Source organism: Bos taurus, chromosome 5 (genome assembly GCF_002263795.3).
Source record: "Bos taurus isolate L1 Dominette 01449 registration number 42190680 breed Hereford chromosome 5, ARS-UCD2.0, whole genome shotgun sequence".
Taxonomy (NCBI): Eukaryota; Metazoa; Chordata; class Mammalia; order Artiodactyla; family Bovidae; genus Bos; species Bos taurus.
This window is the reverse complement of record NC_037332.1, coordinates 31,009,511-31,028,676: the sequence shown is the minus strand read 5'-3', so window position 1 is coordinate 31,028,676 and position 19,166 is coordinate 31,009,511. Positions and strand designations below refer to the sequence as shown.

The 19,166-nt window shown below is 41.1% G+C and overlaps 1 protein-coding gene across 2 annotated transcripts in view; it reads left to right on the top strand.

Moving 5' to 3' along the window:
- Positions 1 to 18,961, top strand: part of TEX49 (testis expressed 49) — a 44,373-nt gene extending 25,412 nt beyond the window's left edge. For both annotated transcript variants that reach the window (XM_059886916.1, XM_003586054.6), the window contains exons 2-4: positions 16,098 to 16,220; positions 18,199 to 18,343; positions 18,779 to 18,961. In XM_059886916.1, coding sequence (XP_059742899.1) covers positions 16,098 to 16,220; positions 18,199 to 18,343; positions 18,779 to 18,827 — 317 coding nt within the window. In that variant the 3' untranslated portion in view covers positions 18,828 to 18,961. The remainder of the gene's footprint in view (positions 1 to 16,097; positions 16,221 to 18,198; positions 18,344 to 18,778) is intronic.
- Positions 18,962 to 19,166: the final 205 nt, after the last annotated feature.

The following is a 19,166-nucleotide window of genomic DNA, read 5'->3' as shown; positions in this document are numbered from 1 at the left end:
CTTTTTTAAAAATACATATTCCATTAGTTTAAGTAATATATCATTAAATTGTAATTACAAAGTAAAACTGGAGTAAATTTTGCAGGGAGAAAAATCACAGCTGACTCTTGGTATGCATACAGTTCAACTGGTGGGAGCATAAGTATGCAGGTATGCTAGAGAGTAGCTCTTGGCTGCAACTGGAGTGTTATAGGCATCTTTTAATATATTTTTCAGAGGAAATGCAGAACATTAATTAGTCTAGCAAACCTATTCAATGGAGCTTCTTTAGAAGAGCTCCTAATATTTATAATATTGAGCTATTCACATTTAATATTCTAAAATACATCAAGGAACTAGGACATTGAAAAGAATTATTGATAAAAACTTAGATAAGCTTGTCCTGGACCAAGCTAGAGATTCCTGAATATTTGCCAAATTCTATATGTAAGTTAGGATATGGGGGTGTGGCGATAAATGTGAGGTCCCTTTCCAGACATATTTTAGAAGCTTAGAATTCCTTGTGGTGAAATATCACCCAAATGAGACTAATGTAATATTGTATGTCAACTATACTTCAGTTAAAAAAAAAAAAGAAATATTACCCAAAAATAATGATATCTGATAGAAATTGACAAGATACTCTAAAATTCATATGAAAAAGTAGGGTATCCAGAATAACCAAAGCAATCTTGAAGAATAAGAATGATGGAGGACATACTTCCCAATTTCAATTCTTCTACAAAGCTTCTATAATCAAGACCATGGTGATGTTGGCCTAAGAATTGCCATATTAGATCAGTGAAATAGAACTGAGAGTCTAGAAATAAACCCTTATATTTATGGTCAACTGATTTGCAACAAAGGTGCCAAGACAATTCAATGGGAGAGAATAGTTTTTTCAACAAATGGTGTTGCAAAAACTGGGTAATCACATGCAAAAGAACGAAATTGGGCTCCACCTCACACCACATGCAAAAATAAACTCAAAATGGATCACAGACATAAATGTAAGACCTAAAACTTTAAAACTTTTAGAAGAAAAATCTTCATGACCTTGGATTAGGCAATGTTTTGTAATAAATGACAGCAAAAGCATAAATGACAGAAGAAAAGATAGATAGCTTGGATTTCATAAAAATTAACTTTTGTCTTTCAAAGAACACTGTCAAGTAAGTAAAAAGAGGCTTATGTGTTTTTGTAAATGTTTGGATTATAAGACACATTTAAAAATAAATAAGTATAAACTTATTAAATCAATAATCATAAGAGAAAATGAAAGTTATTACAGTGTGTAGAATAAAATGTGGGCTCAGACAATTTTGACAGGAAATATTTTCAAAATGTTAACAGATAATTCCATTCTTTATAGAAAAAAATGAAAATAACCAATTAATTTTATAATACTAACACAAACTGATAAAATAACATAAAACAATACAGAATACAGTACAAAAGAGGAACCCATAGACCAATAAATGGACAAATTCACTAATAGACTAAGTTCAAGAATAAAGACAATCATATACCATCAAGTAGGATTTATTCCAGAAATGCAATGAGGATTTACTATTAGGAAATAGATAAATATAAATACATCACACCTGTATGTCCAAAAGTTATATCCAACTATCACTAGGAACTAAAAAGGCATTTGATACTTTTAGAAAACACTTTGTAAATTAAGTAAAAAAGGACATCATTAGCATAATATGATATCTACCTCATATTTATACACAAAAATAAATTCTTGATGATGTAAAGACCTAAGCATATAAGACAAAACTATAGAAATATTAGAGGAAAATGTAAAATATTTTCACAATCCTAGGATGATTTCAGAAAGCTTTCTTATAGGACATAAGACCCAGAAGCCTAAAATTAAAGATTGACAACCTTTCCTAAATAAAAAATTATAATTCTGTATCAAAAGACATCATAAAGTTAAAGGTAAGAAAGCAACTAAGAGGGGAATTCCCTGTTAGTCTATATGGTCAGGACTCCACACTTTCATTGCCAAGGACCTGGGTTTGATCCCTGGTCTGGGAACTAAGAACCCACAAGCCATGCAGCATGGCCAAAATTTAATAAATAAAAGAAAGACTAAGAGAAAATATTTGCTATTTATAGATGTGTATGTGTGTATACACGTTTATATATATACACACACCTCTATATAAACACAAATTTATAATTCACACATACATATAAAACACATTTATAATTCATATATATAATATTCAGAGTACATAGAAAAACCCCAAGTAGGGCATCAATCCAGACTCCCCTTCTCGTTCAAGATCAGATATTTATTTTTTGGTAACTGACTGAGCCAGGCACAGTGTTAGACACTGGGAATACAAAAGTGACTAACACAGACGATAAATAAATAAACAAGATATTCACAGATTATAACAAGTATAACAAGTATGGAAAGGATATAAGGGTGGGAGAGTTGATCCAGTGGCTCAGGAGTTATAAACTGCTGGCCAGAGGGCCAGACTCAGCCTGCAGAGTGATTTCTTGAAAAAATTTGGACCAACATCTAAAACTCAGGAGATTTTATGTAAATTCCACATTTCTGACTTCTCTTAAAGATTAGAACTGGCCGCACTGGCCCTAAGTTCCCACATGAGCACGAAAGGCCAAAGTAGCAGCTGACCATTTTGATTGGACAAGTTTCTTGCTCAGTTTGTTTCATTCATTATCTGCCTGACTCTTGGAAGCAACTGAGTTCATAGATCCCATGATGGAAAGTAACTTGGAGAGGTCCACTTTAGACAATAATCAAGGAAGTAATGTTTGAGCAACTTCATGAAGAATGAGAATGAACCAGCCATGTGTAGAGGTAAGGCAAGAACTTCCTAAGAGCGAATTTCAAAATCTAGAAGCAATTCAAGGCCAAACTATAGCAAAGCACTTCCAACTCCCACTTTGATCACAGACTACTTTCACTGTATCCCAGTCAGAAACCTGTGGCTCATCTCCCATTTGTAACATGCATTTTTTTCTCCTGTGGTTGATTTCTAGTTTCATACTGCTATGGTCAGAAAAGATGCTTGAAATTATTTCTCTCCTCTTAACTTTGTTGAGTCTTGTTTTGTGTGAAATTATGTGGTCTATTCTAGAAAATGTTCCTTGAGACTTGAAAAGAATGTGTACTCTGGTTCTTTTTAAAAAAATTATTTATCTATTTTTATTTTGACTGTGCTAGGTCTTCATTACTTTGTACGGACTTTCTCTAGTTGTGGCGAGCAGGGTCTACTCTATTCTGGTGCATGGGCTTCTCGTTGTGATGGCTTCTCTTGTTGTGGTGCAGGCTTTAGGCACGTGGGCTTCAGTAGTTGCAGCTTGTGGGCTCTAGAGCATGGGCTCAGTAGTTGTGGTGCATGGGCTTAGTTGCTCCTCAGCATGTGGAATCTTCCCAAACCAGGGATCAAACCCATGTGCCCCCTGCATTGACAGGCAGATCCTTATCCATTGCACCACCAGGGAAGTCCTGGTTCTTTGTTTTGTTTGTTTTGTTTGGATGTAGTGTCTTGTAGATATAAGTCCAGCTGTTTTATTGTGTTCTTTAGGATTTCTGTTGCTTTACTGATTTTCTGTCTGGAAGATCTGTCCTTTGATGTCAGTGAGGTGTTAAAGTCTCCTGCTGCTGCTGCTGCTAAGTCACTTCAGTCGTGTCCGACTCTGTGCGACCCCATAGACAGCAGCCCACCAGGCTCCCCCGTCCCTGGGATTCTCCAGGCAAGAACACTGGAATGGGTTGCCATCTCCTTCTCCAATGCATGAAAGTGAAAAGTGAAAGTGAAGTCGCTCAGTCGTGTCCGACTCTTAGCAACCCCATGGACTGCAGCCCACCAGGCTCCTCCATCCATGGGATTTTCCAGGCAAGAGTACTGGTGTGGGGTGCCATTGCTGTCTTCTACTATTACTGAAATATTTACCATATATAGGTGTGTATGTATATATGCACATATATTTACATATATACACATACGTCATATGTACACATAACTCATGTCAATTTCTCCCTTTATATCTGTTAGTATTTGTTTTATGTATTAGGTGCTCCCATATTGGGTGTATTTCCATTATTGTTGTTCAGTTACTCAGTCACGTCTGACTCTTTGCAACCCCATGGACTGCAGCTCGCCAGGCTTCCCTGTCCTTTACTAATCTCTTGGAGTTTGCTCAAACTCATGTCCATTGAGTCAGTGATGCCATCCAACTATCCCATTCTCTGTCACTCTCCTCTCCTCCTGCCCTCAGTCTTTCCCAGCATTAGGGCCATTTCCAATGAGTCAGTTCTTTGAATCAGGTGGCCAAAGTACTGATGCTTCAGCTTCAGCCTCAGTCCTTCCAATTAATATTCAGGAAATTTCCTTTAGGATTGACCTGTTTGATCTCCTTGCTGTCCAAGGGACTCTTAAGAGTTTTCTCCACCACCACAGTTTGAAAGCACCAATTCTTTGGTGTTCAGCCTTCTTTATGGTCCAACTCTCGTATCAGTACATGGCTACTGGAAAAACCATAGCTTTAACTAGATGGACCTTTGTTGGCAAAGTGATGTCTCTGCTTTTTAATACACTAAGTTTGTCATAGCTTTTCTTCCAAGGAGCAAGTGTCTTTTAGTTTCTTGGCTGCAGTCACCATCTGCAGTGATTTTGGAACTCAAGAAAATAAAGTCTCTCACTGTTTCCATTGTTACCCCACCTATTTGCCATGAAGTGAGGGACTAGATGCTATTGATCTTAGTTTTTTCAATGTTGAGTTTTAAGCCAGCTTTTTCACTCTCGTCTTTCACCTCATCAAGAGCCTCTTTAGTTTCTCTTTGCTTTCTTCCATTAGGGCGGTGTCATCTGCATATCTGAGGTTACTGATATTGCTCCCAGCAATCTTGATTCCAGCTTGCAAGTCATTCAGTCCAGCATTTCACATGATGTACGCTGCATAAATAAGCAGGGTGACAATATACAGCCTCCTTTCTCAACTTTGAACAAATCCATTGTTCCATGTCTGGCTCTAGCTGTTGCTTCTTGACCTGCATACAGATTTCTCAGGAGGCAGGTAAGGTGGTCTGATATTCCCATCTCTCTAAGAATTTTTCACAGTTTGTTGTGATCCACACAGTCAAAGGCTTTAGATTAGTCAATGAAGCAGAAGTAGATATTTTTCTGGAATTCCTTTGGGTTTTCTGTGATCCAACAGATGTTGACCATTTGATCTCTGTTCTTCTGCCTTTTCTAAATCTACCTTGTACATCTGGAAGTTCTCTGTTAACATACTGTTGAAGCCTAGCTTGGATTTTGAGCATTACCTTGCTAGCATGTGAAATGAGCACAATTGTACAATAATTTGAACATTCTTTGGCATTGCCCTTCTTTGGAATTGGAATGAAAACTGACCTTTTCCAGTGCTGTGGTCACTGATGAGTTTTCCAAATTTGCTGGCATATTGAGTACAACACTTTAACAGCATCATCATCCTTTAGGATTTGAAATAGCTCAACTGGAATTCCATCACCTCCACTAGTTTTGTTTGTAGTGATGCTTTTTAAGGCCCACTTGACTTCACACTCCAGGATGTCTGATTCTAGGTGAGTGAACATACCATGGTGGTTATCCGGCTCATTAAGACCTTTTTTGTACAGTTCTTCCATGTATTCTTGCCACCTCTTCTTAGTATCTTCTGTTTCTGTTAGATCCATACTGTTTCTGTCCTTTACTGTGCCCATTTTGCATGACATGTTCCCTTGGTATCTCTAATTTTCTTGAAGAGATCTCTAGTCATTCCCACTCTATTGTTTTCCTCTATTTCTTTGCATTGTTCACTTAGGAAGGCTTTCTCATCTCTCCTTGCTATTCTTTGGAACTCTGCATTCAGATGGGTATATCTTTCCTTTCCTCCTTTGCCTTTTGTTTCTCTTCTTTTTTCAGCTATTTTGTAATACCTCTTCAGAGAACCATTTTGTCTTGTTGGGTATGTATTGGGTGTATATATGTTATTAATAACACATGTAATATCCTCTTTTTGTAATATAATGATTCCTTTATCATTATATAGTGTCCTTCTTTGTCTTTCTTCATGGACTTTGTTTTAAAGTCTATTTTGTCTAATAAGACTATTGCTACCCCTGATTTCTTACTGTTTCCATTTGCATGAAGTATCTTTTTCCATCCCTCACTTTCAATCCATGTGTGTCTTTTGCCATAAAGTGGCAGCATATTGTATGTTCTTTACCAGTCATTTTAATTGTGCACATCCTGAAATATCTATGCACAAAGACATTCAGGGAACTTGACTACCCTCTGCGAAGTTTGGTTTCAGTTGTATTATTCAGACCTCTATGTACAAATTCCACTCAATAGCAATTATGTTCTGTTTCTAGTATTCCCTTGAAGCCACTTCAGCTGCCCCAGAACTGAAGTCTGGGCTCATGTGACCAAGCTCTGGGGTACATAGGCTGACTCTAGAAGCTCAGGATAAGGCTATGAAACTCAAGGGAGTTGGAGTGTTGAACTCCAGGGCAATCTGTCAAGACAAAGGTATGTGTATATGGCTGTCCTCCTGGACATCTAGTCTTCCTAGAATGATTAGGAACAATAACCGCAAATCTCAAGTGAGCACTTGGGACTTCCTGATAATCCTATTATATTTCCCTAGCCACTCTCCTGCTCCTCAAGGCAACTTTACATCTATTCTCTCCTCAAATCTCTAAAATGCCCTCTCCCATCCTCACTCTGAGGTAATAACTTCCTTGTTCCTTATTTAACTAAGTAGGAGTAATCAAAAGACACTTTCCATCATCACATCTAACATTCCACTGCATTTCTATCTTCCCTCTGCTACAATGAATGAACTAACTCCATTTGTCTATTATATCTCATCCACTTTTTTTAGGTTTATTTATTTTTGGCTGCACTGGATCTTTGTTGCTGTAAGTGGGCTTTCTCTAGTTGTGGCAAGTGGAGGCTACTCTTTGTTGCAGCGCAATGGGCTTCTCATTGTGGTGGCATGTCTTGTTATGAAGCATGGGCTCTGCAGCGCAGGCTCAGTAGTTGTGGCACATAGGCTTAGTTGCTCTGTGGCACGTGGGATCTTCCTGGAACAGAGACTGAACCTGCGTCCCTGCATTGGCAGGCGGATTCTTAACTACTGGACCACCAGGGAAGTCATGGATCTAATCCACTCTTAACCTCAAGGATTTTGCTCCTGTAATTATCCCCTTTTCCCTCAGTTTTTTCCCTCTTCCCAGATCATTCCCCTAAGTATACAAATATGCTGTAATCTCTTCCATCTGGGAAAAAAAGGAATCCTCTCCGATCATATGGTCCCCTCAAGCTGTTGTCCCCATTTCTTTCTCCACCACTCTCCCCCCTCCCACTTGTGATTATACCAAAATTCCTAGGAAAAGTAGTTTAGACTCATCAACAGGAGAAAAACAACCATGCTGATTGACCTCACTTTAAAATTCCTGATCACTAAACTTAAATGGGTCTTCATGGCTGCCCAAATGTCAGACTACATTTCTTTGTTCTATGCACTCTTCTGAAGGCCTCTTCATACCTTCTCTTCCCTCAAACCTCCACCACTTCCTCCCCTATCCTCACTCTCAGATAATGACTTTCCTTCTATTTCACAGTGAAAATGGAAGCAACTGGAAGATAATTTATATAACCCCTCACAAACCGTATCTATCTATCTACCTGCATCTGTGCCCATATATGTCTTATAATAACAAGTGAATGTTCTACACACTTAAGACCAACCCCTCCACTTGTGCATCAGATCTTCGACTATTCAAAGATACTACTCCAATACTACTCCAACTGTTGCATCAGTTTTTCTGTGTCTAACCATTCCTATCTACATACATACATGCTATAATTTCTTCCATCTTAAAACCTTACATCCTATTTCCCTGCCTACCCCCTATACAGAAAAGCTTCTCAAAAGAATTGTCGGGTCTTTCTGTCAAAAGCTTCTTAAAAGAATTGTCGGGTCTTTCTGTCTCCAAATGTCCTGCCAGTCTCTCTTGAACCTGCATCAATCGGGCTCTTGCCCCCACCAGTCCACTGAAACATACCTAGTCACCAGTGCTCCTATCCATGGTGATGTTGCTAAATTAAATGGTAAACTCTTAGCTTTCATCTTATTTAACACATTAACAAGAAAGAGCAACAGAGCTCACCTGGTTCTGAATCCGGATGGGGCTAATGTTGCTTACAATATGTCAGCTGGTAGAGGATTGGGAATGTGGACCACCATAATGGGGAACTTACTTCATACCTTTCTGTTACTTCAGAACTGGTTTGGAAAAAGTATGTGTGGAGAAAATACTGCGTTCTGCATTCTGTTTGGCTCTTACAAAACCACATCCATCCACCATGCTTAACCAGGTCTTTCTAATCTCAGTTTCTACATTCATTAATTTAAGGAACACACAGTTCCTGACTGCTCAGCCTTAGTTCCACAACACAAGTGACCTTACAGGACTGTGAGTTGTAACCCACACTTGTCTTCAGAATGAGTCTCTGGCTCTGCTCGCTTTCTGACTGATTTCACCTTGTTAATACATTCACTCAAGAGGCTTGACCTTTTTCTGACTGCCTGTACTAGCACTTCAACCTGTTCTCCATGCTCAGATCAGCCACTCTTACCTGGCTCTTCAGTGAGGGCTTTAACAGCAACATTAAAATGAACCTATTAACACTTCACATTCTTAACACATACTATAATGATATTTTTAAGTTATTCACAATTTTTCTTTGAAGAAAGTTTTTTTTCACTTCTAGTAGATATGAGGGCCCACTCAAGCTTTCCTTGTTATAATGAAAACTTGTAGAAGTGAGTCAACACAGGTAACTAAATATTCTGCCAGTCTCTGCCCCCTTCCTTTCTTTTCCTCCTGATAAAGAACCAAAATAGAAAAGCCAAAGAGGAAAACTGGGTGTGGAGAGCATATTTTGGTTTATCCTTGACTTCAGAAACTCATTTTTCTCAGGTACTCAAAGCTATCTCACACTAAGCAAATTCAGAGTGCCCCATTTTCCTCACCTGTAAATGGAGATGATAATGCCTTCCTTACTGATCTGTTTTGGAGAGTAAATTAAATATTCAATGTATGTAATACACCTAAGACCTAGCACATAAAACTGTATGACAGATGATTGGAAGAAAAGTTAAAAACCATAATTTTATTTACATAGGGAATATATACCTTTCCTCTGACTAGAATATATTTGCTACTCAAAACATACCTGCCAGGGGTAGAGAACCTGAAAAGCAGTATATATATTTGGATCTTAGTTCCTCAACCAGGGATTGAACCTGGGCCCTTTGGCAGTGAAAGCGCCGAGTCCTAACCATCAGACCACCAGGGAGTTCCCATGGAAAGCAATATTTTTAACCATAAGATTTCTTGAGAAGCAACAAATGCTAGCTGGCATCAAAGGATAGTTCATCCAGACCCTGAAAGAGCCTGGTCAATTGCAGTTGCTCACAGAAGAGCATCCCTGACCAGTGACCAGAACTCTCTTGTCCATCAATCAGTAATTCCTACCCCTCCCAGACTCACCTTACTGATCCTAATTCTACTAGTTGCCCCTGCAGGTTCAGCCCAGCTTCCTGAGTTCATTCACCTCGAGTGCCTAAACTTTCCCTTCCCTATCCCCAGGAGAGCCTGGCCACATATCTGTCCTTTCCTTTGCTGAATCTGTCTCACAAGTTGCTTTGAATCTTGTTCTCCCATCTTCTTTTAGCATCACATGTGGACTCTTTTCTTGGTTCAGAAGTGTCTTAGAATTTCAGAAAAATTCCCTTATGTGGTCCTTTGCTAAGACAACTCCCTTGCCTTGTTATATGAAAAACCTAGGTCAAGCTAGACATCATCCCAACACACATCTCTACTCAGGGCATTGCCCACTGACAGGCATCTCAGAGGCAGACTGATGGGGATTGGCGGTAAAGAGTGCTCATACTTGTTCTTAATTGGAAACAAATGACAGAGTCTGCCTGCCAGACTCTCTAGTGACTGCCCTCCAGCCACAGACACAGTGACCTCTGAGCTCTGCATATCCAAAGGGCCTCACTCCATCTTCCTCCACTGCAGCCTTATCATTCCTCCTCCCAGAGGAATTCCATAATGAGTCCTCCTGGTTGCTCTTACTTCCAAATGAATCTCTTCAAAGAAAAAGTAAATCTTTGGTAAAAGCTGAGTATGTATCACTTGTATTCTCATTTTCTGGATCTTGTCAAAGGGATCCCATAGGTGGTTTTCCCCACCCTTGCTGGAAAGTACTCTGCTCAGTCTCCTAGTTCTGTTGACCTCTCCTAGCTGCCTGTTTGATGACCCGCTATGAGAAGACAGCTGGATATGCCATTCTTAGACTCCAGCAGAGGGCACTGTAGTTCTGGCTTTTAGAACAGGAGCGTGAACGGCACAATGCAGCCAAGAGTGAACTGGCCAAAGTCTGAGCTCCTCCACCTTTCTAAATGGATAAACATACTGAAATTATAGAAGTGAATTTTTGGAAACACTCATACATCTCATAGCTGCTACAGACCGTCATCCTCATCCACCTGAAACTAGAGGGAGAAGATACTCAAGCTACTCACAGTTAGATAACATCTAATAGACATTACTTGCAGTTGTCTTGAAGTTGGTATAACTGCGAGCAGAGTAATACCACCCTGCCAAAGCCACCTCCAAGGTAGGTGCCTGTGTCTGTATTGCAGCAGGTAGACCACTTTTTTCACAGGGGCTTGGTCTTTCCCTACCGGTTCTCCCCGCTGAGACTGGTCTAATCCACTGAAGAGTGACCCACCAGGTTCCAGTCTTCTCTGTTCCCTCGATGCTAGCCATAGGAAATGATGTTCTGCATTTAAGTGACGCTCAGGGAGGCAGAGATCTGCTTCTGGAACAAGGTAATATCATTACAAAGTCCCTTACCCAACACAAGGCTTCTTTAGGGTGAGAAGACACCCTTAACAGGGCCGTCATTGAGCTATACACAAGAGAGCCCACTAAGAGGGTAGTTCTGTCAGTTCATATTTTTCCTTAGCCCTTGGTCTTTCCTGGAAACCCTGATGATATTTCAGAAGCCAATTTAATGTGGTGGTTAAGAGCATGGGCAGTAGAGCCAGAGTGCTGGGTTAAATCATGTCTTGGCCATATGCTAGTCATGTGATCTTGGCAAATCACTAAACTTCTCTGGGCCTCCATTTCTCCATTTATAAAATAAGGTAATAGTACCCACGTTGTATTTACAGTTGTGCCAAGCACATTCATTGCATATCAGCTCTTATTGTTGTTATCGCTAGAAGATCCATGCAGTCCATTTTATATCAGCAGTCTGCAACCAGCACTGTCTCTCTCTTATCTCATGGCTGCCGCCCCGCCCCTCCCCCCCCCCAACACTTTTCCTGTGTTCAGAATTCTGAAGAACTGCACCACTTTAAGGAAGATATTTTTGGAGGTAAAGGCACTGCCTCCATGTGTAAAATGTGCCCTGTGAATTGGTCTGGTTCCCTGGGTTTATGTTCTTGTTCACTTTCTCCCAAATCACTGACAATTTCCTGATATCAGGAAAGACTAAGTGCAAGATAGCTCCCAAAAATACTCCAACCAGTTTCAGTCTGTGTTAATACTCTAGTCAACTTGCCTCGTATCTGATATAACCTCTTAGATAGGAGTCATATTTTATGTACAATACCACAACATCTGGAAATGTTGTTTGCATTTCTACAAGTATGTTCTACAAATATCTTGCATGCATTTCTAGTCTGGGTGGTATTACTCTGCTTACAGTGACACCAACTTCAAGTAATATCTGTTAGATATTATCATCACTATGTACTAAGAATCTGGAACAGACAGGCAAATACCTTAACCTAAAATTCAGAATTCTGGGAGCCACTGAGGTAGCGTACATGCTTAGTCGCTCAGTCACGTCCAACTCTTTGTGACCCCATGGGCTATAGCCCACCAGGCTCCTCTGTCCATGAAATTTCCCAGGCAAGAATACTGGGGTGGGTAACTACGCCCTTTTCCAGGGGATCTTCCTGACCCAGGGATTAAACCCAGGTCTCCTGCATCGCAGGAAGATTCTTTACCATCTGAACCATCATAGGTAGACCCATTCTAAAGAGTTTTCAGCCTGAAAACATTGTGGCCAATCAGCCCCAGTTCCAACTAACAGAAACAGTGGGCAAAGCAGTGGGAAACTAAGATTTTGTGACCTTCTTAGGGGCCCTTATACTACTGAGAAATCTACAACATATATTTGGAAAAGTAGAAGATCCAGCCAACTATTTTTGCATTATCCCATATATCCTTCACAGTCCATTCAAAGCATTAAATCTGGTCATGTGGCAATTCCTAACTTATGGCCTGGTTCTAGAAGAAGCTGTCAGGGCCCTTCCTATCTATTTACCACAAAAAACCATATGCAGTATAGTATTAACCAAGTGGATGAAGAACCTCTCTTATACCATCTGCCAAAAAAATGATGAAATTTTCTCCCTTGCCACAGTGGAACTTGCTTATAAAGAGTTCATTGCATCACGCTATCCAGAACATGCCCTTTCACAGTAGCTGTGACATGATTCTTACCTACCCCTCACCACCCTTCACCTCAGATGGCTTCCAAAACTTGGCAAAGTTATGGGTTACCAAAAATATCTTCCAGCTTGCCAAATACTGATCCGAGGAGTAGGCCAACTGGTGCTTGATTCAAGAAGAAGGCATCCAAGTGGGTGATACTGTCTAAGATACCTCCAAGCACATGGTAACCCATACAGGAAGCTGGGCACCTACTACTCAGAAACTGACGTAACAGTCATCTGATAATACTCATATGGCTATACTTTAAAGAACAATCAGCCTGAGGCCTCAGGACCAGAGAAAGAGTTCCCACTGTCACCTGCACCCTAGTTAGTACTTACCTGCAGTCCAGGTCCCATTGCTCACTAGGAATATGCTCTTGCTCTTCCTCGGTCTGCACTTACTTGGCCATGGACATTCCGCCACCCTCACTTAGCCCAAAGTGAAACAACCAAACTCAGATGACACTGTTTCTAGGAAATGTAACCTGCGATGAAGTACAAAGCCAACCCCTGGTTCAGTCCAGGGTTCCACCTGTCCCGGCCCTCAACTGTCAATGGAGGGGACTCAAACTTTGCCCCACTCTGGTGGTGTCACTGTCGCAGAGAATGTTAAGGATGTCCATGGGAGGGCAAAAGGGAGGGTGGAGGGACAGAGATGATGAACGTGTGGGGCCAAGCAGAATAAAGGGGAAAGCAGGAACTGCGGAAGAACTACAGAACAGCGGGCATCCCCACCACCCGCCCGAGATGAGGCAGCAATCTCAACAAACGATTTCCAGAGAGAATGGCAAACTTTGATTCAGTTCACGACAAGCTCAGTTCTGAGATGCAAGCCAAATCTAGCCTATTTAAGCAGAACATGAATTTTTTTTAAAGATGGTGGTGAGATTACACCAAACTTAAAAGCTTCCATATGGCAAAAGAAACAAATTGAAAAGACAACCTACAGTATGGGAGAAAATACTTGAAAACCATATATATGATAAAGGGTTAATAACCAAAACACATAATGAATTCCTATAACTCAACAGCAAAAAATAAAGAAAATCCAATTAAATGGGCAGAGGATCTGAATAGACTTCTCCAAAGAAGACACACAAATGGCCAACAGGTATATGAAAAGATGCTCAACATCTAATCATTAGGGAAATGCAAATTAAAACCACAATGATATATCACCTCACACCTCTTAAAGTGGGTATAATAAAAAACAAAATCCACAAAAGTTAACAGCATTGGTGAGAAGAAAAGGGAACCCACATGCATTGTGGTAGGTAAGCAAATGGATACAGCCACTGTAGAAAACAGGGCAATTTCTCAAGAAATTAAAATAGAACTACCATATGACCCAATAATCTCACTTCTGGTATATATATCCCCAAAGAAATTGAAATCATGATCTCAAAGGGAAATCTGCACTTTCATATTTGTTGCAGCATTATGCACACTATCCAAGACATCGAAGTAACAGAAATGTCCATTAGGGCTTGGATGGATTTTTTTAATGTGGTAAATGCATACAATGGAATATTAGTTGGCCTTAAAAAAAAACCTAGGGAAATCCTGGCATTTGCAACAACATGGATGAACCTGGAAGATATGCCAAGTGAAATAAGCCAGACAGAAGACACATATTACACGATACCACTTATATGAGGAATCTAAAATAATTAAACTCAATAGAACCAAAGAATACAATAGTGTTTTCCAGAGGCTCAGGGGAGGAAAAAACAGGAGGGCAATAATCAAAGGGTACAAAGTTTCAGCTATGCAAGAAGAATAAATCCTAGAGATCTACTGTACAGCATAGTAAATACTATACTATATACTAAAACTCTGCAAAGAGACTAGAGTTCATGTTAGATGTTCTTGTTACAAAATAATAAAGAAGGTGAGAGGAAGTTTAACTCTGCAAAGAGATGAGAGTTTATGTTAGAAGTTCTTGTTACAAAATAATAATAAAGAAGGTGAGAGGAAGTTTAACTCTGCAAAGAGACAAGAGTTTGTTAGATGTTCTTGTTACAAAATAATAATAAAGGTGAGAGGAAGTTTTTGGAGGAGACAGATATGTTTGTGGCATAGATTTTACTGATGGTTTCACAGGTGTATACTTATCTCCAAATTCATTAAGTTGTATAAATTATATATATATAACTTTTTGTGTGTGTGTTATACAATAAGTAATTTTTTATTTTAAAAAATAATTATTCAGGTGTTTCAGGTCTTAGTTGCAACATGTGAGATCTTTCACTGCAGCCCACAGACCCTCTAGTTGTGGTACATGGGCTCAGGTGCTCTGTGGCGTGTGGGACTTAGTTCCCTGACCAGGGATCAAACCCAAGCCCCCTGCATTGCAAGGCAAATTCTTAACCACTAGACCACCAGGCAAGTCCTTGAAGTAGTTGTTTAAAAAATATTAGGAGGCACAGAAAAACTGTAGAAGGGACAGAGAACCAAGTTTGGCAGATAGTAACCAGGAACAAGGTTCACAATCATGCCATAGACCTGGCTGTGCAGAGACACCAGTGCATTCAGTGCTGTGGTGGACACTGCTGGCGCTGAGGACACTGGGCCCCAGACAATGCTGCTGGAGACAAGAGGCAGCTTCACTGCCCCAACCTCCATCAACAGAAAAAGGCTTCACATGGTCCCAGCTTCTTTGCAACCCCAATCTTTGATTCAAAATCTGAAGAAGACATGTTGATTGGCCTAGCCAAAACTCTTGGCCCTTGGCCTTGCTATAAGAGAGGCTGGGTATCTTAGTCCATGCAGGCTCCTGTAACAAAATACCATAGACTGGGTGGCTTATAAACAACAGAGATTTATTTCTCAGAGGAGGCTGGCAGTCCAGGATCAGGAAGCCAGGTGAGGGCTCTCTTCCAGGTTGCAGACTTCCTGTTGTTCCCTCACATGGCAGACGGGGCCAGGAAGCTCTCTCAGACCTCTTTTTATAAGGGCACTTGTTCCATTCATGGGGGATTCATCTCATGAATCACACCCCAAGAGCCCCGCCTCCAAATGCTATTACCTTCGGCATTAGGTTTTCAACATATGGATTTGGTTGGGGGCAGGGGGCGGGGAGTGGAGGGAATTCAAACATTCAGACCACAGCACTGGGTAAGGAAAATCTCATCTTTTCAGTCACTATAAGAAGATACAGATTTTGCATCTGATAAGATTCCTAAACCTAAGACTACACTATCCCACTCTATACTGCCTTTCCAGCTCCTGGCCCTGTCCCTCTCCACTTGACCCAGCACCAGTCCAGCTCTAAACCAAAAGCAAGCTAAGACCTCTCTAATGCTCCTAACACACTTGATACCTGCTGCCCAAAATGCTCTTCCTGATACTACTGTGTCCCATGAACCCCTTCTAACCCTGCAACACTTGGCTTGTGAGGGGCTTGGAGGGATCCCTGCCCTGTACCTGGTTAGCATGGAGACCAGAGACTGAGAAAGTCGAATAATCCCATTTGCTAGGTACTCAGAACAAGTCTGCTCTCATTTCAGACCAGAAGGATCCAGTACCCACTAGGCTTCCCCCTATTTTCTCAGAAGATGGGAATTATTCTGTGCACCAAAATAGCCACACAAAGTACCACGAAGCTGTTCGGAAGGTATCGTTAAAGACATGTAAGTGTCTTGGATTTGTCACCATTCTAGGGGCAGAAAAGGTGCATCTGTGTTGCTAAAGTGGCTGGGATGTGGTGGGGCGCTGTTTTAGAGCAGGCAGCGAGGTCAGAAAGAGCCAAGAAGAGACTGAGAAGAGGGAGAAATAGGCTCCAATAGTGAGGTAAACAAGATAAGATAAAAACTGAATCAGAATTGACAGCAGAACTTTGTGAGTTCTGCTCTGTCTCTGTGAGTACTTTCTGTCTCTTTCTAGTGTCTCACCATGGATAAGTCACTTATCCTTTTTTAACTTGTTTCCTCATTCATTTAAAAAAAAAAGGGCAGAAAATGCCAACTCCACCAATCTTACAGGATTGTTATGAGGATCAAAGCTTTGGAATTTGAACTGAGTTTCAACTCCAAACAAGCTGTGTGACCTTGGGCAAAATCCTTTGATCACTTAACCTCTCTGGACCATCTGAAAACTGGATTAACACTCTAGTGTTTTTTGTGAAAGAGAAACTTACATTTAAAAAAGTACCTAGGACAAGCTACTGATATAGGCAGATACTTGCAGGAATCTCCAGGAAATTCTACTATGTAAAGAAAGCCAGTCCCCTGTATGATGCCATTTATACAACATTCTTAAACTGACAAAATAACAGAACTGAAGAACACATTACTAATTACCAAGGAGTCGGGGGAGGAGTATGTGACTATAAAAGGGCAACTCTGGGATCCTGTGGTGACAGAACTGTATCAATATGTTAATAGCCTAGTTGTAACAGTGAAAAGTGGAAGTGTGGTTTGTTTGGTTTTTTTGCTTAATCCTATTGGACTCTTTGCAACCCCATGGACTGTATGTAGCCCCCCAGGCTCCTCTATCCATGAGATTTCCCAGGCAAGAATACCGGAGTGCATTGCCACTTCCTTCCTCAGAGGGGCTTCCCAACCCAGGAATCAAACCCGAGTCTCCTGCATTGGCAGGCAGATTCTTTGCCGTTAAGCCACCTGGAAGGCCCCAATAGTACAGTAGGGTTTTTTTGTTTTTTTTTTTTTAATAATAAAGACTAGATAGCCAGAATATAGGCTATAATTCTAAGTTTTAAAACATATACAAATTTTATACACTGGTATAATATAATTAGATTTATACAATAAATTAAGAGTGAAAATCCAAAAAAAAAAAATCTAGGTAAGTCTGATATTCAAAATTTTTTAAATATCTAATACAAAATTTAGAATTTAACAGGTACTGGATAAATTATAGGACTTCCCTAGTGGCTCAGATGGTAAAGCATCTGCCTACAATGTGGGAGACCCGGATTCAATCCCTGGGTAGGGAAGATCTCCTGGAGAAGGAAATGGCAATCCATTCCAGTATTCTTGCCTGGAAAATTCCATGAATGGAGGAGCCTGGTAGGCTACAGTCCATGGGGTTGAAAAGAGTCAGACAGGACTGAGCGACTTCACTTTCACTTGATAAATTATATGTTAGCAATACCTAAATATAAGGCAGTATCACTGCTAAATTTCAAAGAATTTCCTGAAATAACCAAAGGGGGAGGGGAGGAAGAACCAGTAGATCCATCTTGCACATTTTCCAAGTGAGTTGTGTGGTTAGGATTCTGCACTCTTATTGCTGAGGACCTGGGTTCAATCCCTGGTTGGGGAACTGAGATCCCACAACCATGTGGCACGGCCAAACAGAAAAGAAACCAAGTAGGTGGACCACTTGTTTTGGCACCACCTTAGCACCTGGGGAAAGCGCTCTTGGAGACTGACTTGTGGCAAACACAGGAAGAACCAAGACTGATTCCACTGACCATGAAGGGTGTAAGACGCTGACATCCAGAAGTGGAGCTGGGTGTGGTGACTACCTTTCCAGGACTTCTCGGCGTCTGGTCAAGCCTAGTTGCTAGGTTGGGCTTGTGGTGCCCTGAGGCACAAAAGGGGGCACCCAACTCTAAGAAATCTAATAACCTGCCCAACCATTCAGTCCCTAATCAGGTCTTCAGGGTCCCCCTGACTGATGCTCAGAACTTCAGCTTCTGGCGGTCCAACGCTGCAGGAGCGCGCCCAGAAGAGACCATGCCATGGATCCAGAACCCCCGCCACTGCCTCATCAAAAGCGCAATGACCAGGTTAGGTTGGGAGGGGTAAGGGTGGGGAGATCACTTAAATCCTGGAGATGTTTTCCATTCTATTCAGAGTTGGAAAATGGAATAGGAGGTTTTGGTCCTATTTGGATCAAAACCTATTTGCTCCTATTTGGACCAGGGAAAACTGGCCCCAGAATCTGGGCAGTAGTGGCTATTCAAAGGAGCTAAAGATTTATCCGTGTCTTTGTGTTTCACCTTATGGCTATGACTTCTGAACAGACTCAAGAATCTACAGCATTCCTGTGGGAGGTCTGGAATGTTTCTGCTCCCTTCGCTGCCACCTCCCACCCCTCTAAGCACCACCCATTGGCAGCAGCTCCACTTCTTCATCACTACCCCTGCCCATTCAAGGTTTAAGTGCCCCCCCACCCCCAGTCCAGCCTAACGTGGCTGAATCTGAGGCTGTTTCTTTTCCAGGTTTATGGATCACTCTATTCTCAATGACAGAAACTTCAGTCTGTATTGAGCAGGACGTGTTTGCAGAAGAACAAGATAGTACTGCAGATGGAGCGGTGAAGAGGGTGGGATCCTGGTTCCAGTGGCTGACTAATGGGAAGAGGGGACTGAGAAAGTGCAATAAACAGACTGATCTAGAAGTAACTTGTGTACACAGGAAATGAGGGAGTGGGAAATTATTCCCCAATTCCTGTGAGATCAGGATTGTGAGAGATTCCTGAAGGAGTCAGAGCTTGGTGCTTAGTTTGGGAGGGGCCAGGACAGACCACTACAAGGGGTCCTGAGCTCATGCATGGCAGGAGTTAGAGTAACAAATGCTGCCAGGCCTCAGAGTGGTCACGTTCTCTGC